At 35.9% G+C, this 6,577-nt stretch overlaps 1 protein-coding gene across 1 annotated transcript; it reads left to right on the forward strand.

The window, feature by feature from the left end:
* Positions 1 to 1,035: 1,035 nt before the first annotated feature.
* LOC106709288 (fork head domain-containing protein FD4) lies at positions 1,036 to 5,075 on the forward strand. The gene is made up of 2 exons (XM_014501057.2): positions 1,036 to 1,884; positions 4,946 to 5,075. The coding sequence occupies exon 1, from the start codon at positions 1,096 to 1,098 to the stop codon at positions 1,879 to 1,881; it is 786 nt and encodes a 261-aa protein (XP_014356543.1). The 5' UTR covers positions 1,036 to 1,095; the 3' UTR covers positions 1,882 to 1,884; positions 4,946 to 5,075.
* The last annotated feature ends 1,502 nt before the right edge of the window (positions 5,076 to 6,577 follow it).

The following is a 6,577-nucleotide window of genomic DNA, read 5'->3' on the forward strand; positions in this document are numbered from 1 at the left end:
ACACATTTCGTAGGATGGCCGAATGTAATAATTTTATAAAAGGTAGTTTTAGTTTTCTTAGATGGCAGCACTGCTCGACCCCGCCACTCTTTTGTGACAACTTCCGGCGAATGGATTGAGAATGGTGGGGTTGAAACAGCGTTTGATTATTGAGTCAGGAGCTCGGCCAGTCGTTGGATATCCGTCGATGTGATAAGTCGTCTAGTGGAAAGACAGTCGTCTAGTAGAATTGACCCTTAGAAATGTTGAAAATGGAATAAAAGTATTCACTGTGCAATGAATTGGAGTTTTTCTTGACAGTCGTAAACATGAGTTTCCCCATCATTGAGCTTCCTTCAATAGCCGCGAGGGCGCGCTGTCGCCTCACGGATCGTTGGATCTGAATAGCGATAGTTAGCTCCCCACGCATTAGCCACGGACGATTGCCGTCGAGAGTGCACAAGCCAAACATAGACGCAGATTGATAAACAACACGGGTTTACTAATCAGTCCTTATAATTTATTATTTTACTAGTCTCTTGAAATTATCTAAAACGTTACCCTCGTGTCCAACGAGACTTTTTATTGGATAGATATTATTGATATTATAGTTGTACCAGCCACGGTTGATGGGTAATGGCTTATCAGCCTACCTAAATGCAAGTGCAACTAGTACAGCTTTCATTTTTTAAAATAACTGAATTATTTAGAAAAAGACACAAATTGTTCACACTCAGATGTGATTGAAAAGATGACACGCAGTGGAGTGGGGTGCTATTAATGCCGATGATGTCCGAGCGGCGGCGCGGCGCTCACGCCGACATCAATAACTATCCACTTCTTTAATCATTGCAATTTCGAAACAAGCTCGAGTCTTGGTGTCGAATAAATTTCGTATAATGTAAACGTGATAACAATTTAAATTCTTCTGTGAGCCGAGCCCGGCGCCGACAAAACGACAAACAGAGCCGGCGTCTCGCGATTGGCGAGAACGCGCAGGGCGGGCCCACGGCCCCTCCCGGTGCGCTTCGGCCCGCGCCCACAGTGCGCGCCAGCCGACACGCCGCGAGAGACGTCCGCCCCGCAAGTACGCGGCGCAACCAGAACCGCGACGATATGCCGCGACCCACACGCGACTCCTACGGCGACCAGAAGCCGCCCTTTTCCTACATCGCTCTCACCGCCATGGCCATCTGGAGCTCCCCGGAGCGTATGCTGCCGCTGTCAGAGATCTACCGCTTCATCACAGACCGTTTCCCGTACTACCGGCGCAACACGCAACGCTGGCAGAATTCACTGCGCCACAACCTCTCCTTCAATGACTGCTTCGTGAAGGTGCCGCGGCGGCCCGATCGGCCAGGCAAGGGCGCCTACTGGACGCTGCACCCGCAGGCCTTCGACATGTTCGAGAACGGCTCGCTACTGCGCCGTCGCAAGCGCTTCAAGCTACACAAAGGCGAGAAGGATAGCCTGAACGCCGAGTTAGCAGCTTTGGCGACCTTCAACAGGGCGTTTTTAGCGCGCCAAGCGAACGCTCCTCTGCCATCGGCGAGCTTATCGAGTGGAATGTACGCTCCCGTGACAATTTGTCCGAGACCAAGTCCCGAGCCGATCGAAGTGCCGGACACGTCGGCGCTGCTGCCGGCGTGTCCGCGGCCTCGACGAGCGTTCACGATAGACGCGCTGCTGGAGCCAGAGCCGAATCGCAGCTCGCCATCTCCGCCCGCGCAGCCGCAGCCGCCACCGCCGCGCTGCCCGCTGGCGCTACCGCCGAACCCATACCTGGTGGCGGCGCAGCGCTACCACGCCGAACTGCTGGCGGGCCTGCAGCAGTCCTGCCTGCCCCCGCTTTGGACGTGGCGCGACACCAGCCAATTCTCACATTACACACTTAATTCATGAATGGTAAGTAGTCATATATTTGTTAGCTGTTCTAAATAGGAGCGCTTACTCCTTTCTTAGAACGAAAACGTAACTACAGTCCTCTTGGTGCTGTGGTCGGATAGACGTTGGTGATTACTAATTAACTAAACGTAAACTCGCTGCACGCTTACTGAATTAAAGTTATTTAATTTTTCACAAACTAAAATTAATTATTCAAGTAATAGCAACAAGAAGAGTACAACTTACAAGTTATTCTACACAAAACATACAAATTTAAATAAACTATTTTAAATTTGATTTATTAAACATCTTCACGGACACAAAAGCTTCTCCTGCACCACGTTGAACCAAATATGTAATATATTGTTACACAGTAAGTTGTCTGACAACTTAATTGTTATTCCATGCCAAAGCAACGCTGATAAAATCTCATTACAATAAACTAAACAATGAAATAAAATTGTTTGTGATGATTTGTATTGTTTTGAAAATATTAATGCAGCAGTAAAAAACTCATACTTATGAACCTATAATATACAAAACATAACATTTTTAATAATATACCTAATATTTTTATCATGCGTTACATAATAATAAAAATAATACTGTTAAAATTTGAGACTGGAAACATCAAGATTATAATATGATCTCGCAGTTTTCAATATGCTGTTAGTTTTTAAAATGACTTCTAAGATTATAAGCTGACAATGTTAGCAATGTAATGAATTATTTATAATATACAAAACATAACATTTTTAATAATATACCTAATATTTTTATGATAAGTTACATAATAATAAAAATAATACTGTTAAAATTTGAGACTGGAAACATCAAGATTATAATATGATCTCGCACTTTCAATATGATGTTAGTTTTTAAAATGACTTCTAAGATTATAAGCTGATAATTTTAGCAATGTAATGAATTAGGTACTTAGAATACAAATTTAATCTACTGATATTAAGAAATTACGATACTGACTGTCTGCAAATGGAAATAAGAAAATGTAAAAAAAGTTGTTAACAAGATATTAATTAAATAAAACCGAAAATAGCCAAAGATAATAAGTAGAGGTCATGTGAATCAAATTACTTAAGATTAAGATACAAGTACAGTCCTCAACACCTACAAAAATTTAAGCATTCAAAATAAAACCAACAAGTGTAACCACGAGCATACGCGAAAACTTAATTAACCTTTTTTACAATGTTAATTAACCTTCTTAACCTTTCTTAAGAACTAATAATAAGCAAGAATTATTGTTTTTCTCACATACATGGCTGGTATTCCACAATAGTACGATTCTCGCGGAATTTCCTGCCTCACACAGTCGCGTTGTGGAACGGCGGTATTTACAAAGAAATACGACTTAGGGACCTTCAAGAAGCGAGCATACCATTTCCTTAAAGGCCACCAACACATCTGCAGTTTCTCTGGTGTTGTGGATGTCCATGGGTTTCGTTGATCACCTCCGTCGCTCGTTCTCTTATAAAAAAATCCCCCAAAAATATATTTTAAGGTATAATCATTCACACAAGTGATATATATAATTTATTTTAAAATTATAAGGTTATAATAGTATCCTTAAATGTATGGCATACAATTGCTTCAAGTTTCTCCTTCATTTATTTTTTTATTTATTTTTAATAATAAGTTAAACCTCCTACATATAGACAAGTAATCGAGGCCTTGCAATGCAAATTGAAATAAAAATACGTCTACATTTTAATTTAATTTTATAATAACTAAATTTAACGTAAATTGGGCAATACAATATTTCATCTAAGTTGATTTGACGTCCATTATTTCAGTGTTTGTTTTACACGATTGAAATATAAGTTTGACTGTTGTCGTAGTTAAACCGGATACATTATGTCGTAGCTACACCGTAGCGATTGATAAACAGTTCCGCCCTGTCGTAGGTAACGTTGTTACCTCTTTTGTGCAAGTTTCGTTTAAGTGCAATGTAGCTAATGCACATTAAACTTAATTTTTATAGAAGTATTATGCAGCTCTATTATAAACTAGCTAGCTAAAGAAGACACAGTGTAGCAAAGAATATAAGCCTAGATATTTCTGAAGTAGTTTCAAACCAATTGCATATTTTACAAAAGTTATATTTATTCCTCAGCTAAAGTATAAAAGCCTATAGACTCTATAAATAACATTTATCAATAACATGTACTACGAATATTGAAAAACCTGTTTAGTGTTTGATCTTTTTGTTTTACAAGTGAATATGCGAACGATTTTGTTTTGTAATATGTAGTGATAAGCATAAATCAAAATAATACAATATAAACTATGAACTTTTACACAAAACAATGGATAAAACTATTTACTAACCGACTGTGCGTTTGTATCGCTCATTGTGATACTGACATTCAAATCGATCTTGACATATAGAAGTCCTATTGAAATAACGGGCCTTTGTATTTGCACCATTAACCGTGGGTTTCTAAGACCAAAACTCTATTTAAAATATATCGTCATACCTATCTTTATCATTAACAAAATAGAGATAACAGTATGCTTTAACGGATATTTTGGTCTCAGAAACCCATGGTAATAATTTGATAGTTTGTTACTCAGGATTTCCACTGCAGAATTTCCTATACAAAGACATAAAGTCATCCCTTTTACTCGCTTTTGGCATAAATATAGAACATAGGCTGGAAGAACACATATGCTACTTATTATTATTATTATTATTATTTATTTATTTATTTACAATACAATAAAAACCTAAAATAGAACTATGTCCCACAAAATTATAAAATAATTTGACAGTGGGATCAAAAAATTTAATTTAAATTTAAATTGATATAAAATAAAGTTAGATAAGTATGATAATTAAAATTAAGTTTTTTACTCCGCACTGACGGAGTCGCGGTTGACAGCTGGTATACTCCTTTATCTCGAGTACGTTACGAATTTTATTTTTAACATTAGCAGTGGTTTTCATGTTGGGTCATGTCTACTTTTTCTATTGACATAAGCCACTAGAAAATCATATAATATTGGTATCAATTTGGGTGATAGACCTCCCTATTAATCATTGCTTTTTCTTTGTTAACAGGTAGCATCGTTTTGTAAAGATCTCAGAATTAGCTCTAGTTATAAGGAACTCTAGAGGCATTTAATTTTACGCCTACAAGTGTTAGAAAATTAGTGAACAAAAAAATTAGGAAAAGAAGAGTTTGATTTTAAATTTGTCGTCAATTGTGCTAATAATACAGCGTTAAAGGAAACAATATAAAGGTAAGATTTTAATGTCCTTCTATAAGTCAAAGCTGTAAGTAACTAAAGTGGAATTTAATAGATATGAGAAATTATAACAATCTTATCTAAACAATTTTACCTTTATAAAGTTGTAATCACAGACATATTAAAAACAGACAGGTCTGTATCATCAATTTAAACACTAAAACTTTCCATAACAAATCCGTAGATAATAAATGACATTATCAAGTAGTAAAATGCGTGAATATAATTTACCAATTTCGTTGAATTCAGTTATATGAACTATTCGGGTTTGCAATATAAAGTTCGTAAGTTCTTAAAACAGTTCGTAAGGGCCTCCACACACGAGCTGTTTTACACCCGATACCCACAGTTTCAAAGCGATCGGTGTTGAGAGATCGGCATTTGTCGTTCAATATACATAAACCGCAATTTGAAGTCAAAGCTAAAAAAAACTACCAACCGCCTGAAGCAGTCCGCTTAGGGTGACCCTTAATTGTATAGGCTTAAGTCCTATGTCACATAAGAGAGATGTAATTATCGTCGTGAAAACGAAGTGAGGAAAAACTATGTTTAGACTCGATTGAATGGAAGTCAATATTATTTTTTACTTAAATATAGGATCTGATTACTCTATCGCTGCAGCTCGTCGATTTGTTCAATGTTCTCATAGACCGTTACAGTTTATTTCACAGTTTTTAACTTAATTTTAAAGTCTTTACAAATCATTGTTATAAATGTAGACCGGAAAGTCTAAAGACTTCGTATACAATGGATTTAATTTTTATTAGACATTAAATTGCGAAATATAAAATAAAAGTAGGCAAGTATTACAAATTATAAATTACATTTAAAATAAATTCTTTTTTTAATTTAAAATGCACTTCCTCTTTCGTAAGTCTGTTTATCAGAACTTTCATAAAAATTAACTTAAATATCTTTTTTGTATAAGATTTTTTTCTTAATCTTATTAAGTCATAATTAGGCACGTAGATAGGAATTAAAATACTACATCAAGTTTAGTTAAGATCATTCAATCTAGATGCTTAAAAGATTGCTTTTAATATTCATATTTAATAACATAACTGGGAGCTAATTACATGATGAGAAAATATAATTGTATATTAACATAAACTTTTTAATTTTTCAGGAAGCGCACAAGTACGCTCAAAGACTGCCGAAAACTCATCGACGATATTAAATGTTAACAACTCACCTTCACTTAAAATTGTATAGTTTATATTTTTGTCTTTATTAAGAACTGTGATATTTGTGTTAGATGAATACGTTTGTAAATATATAAATAAGTCTTATATACTATAAATAACCATAACTTATTGTAGCGTTAATATATAAAAGAAATATACGGTATGTATGTTAAATGTTTATATGTTGTTTTTTTAATTTTTTACCTCTCTTTTAATCTTCTGCAAATTCTTCACTTGTTTGATTGAAAAAAATTGCAGCT

Source organism: Papilio machaon, chromosome 2, assembly GCF_912999745.1.
Source record: "Papilio machaon chromosome 2, ilPapMach1.1, whole genome shotgun sequence".
Classification (NCBI taxonomy): domain Eukaryota; kingdom Metazoa; phylum Arthropoda; class Insecta; order Lepidoptera; family Papilionidae; genus Papilio; species Papilio machaon.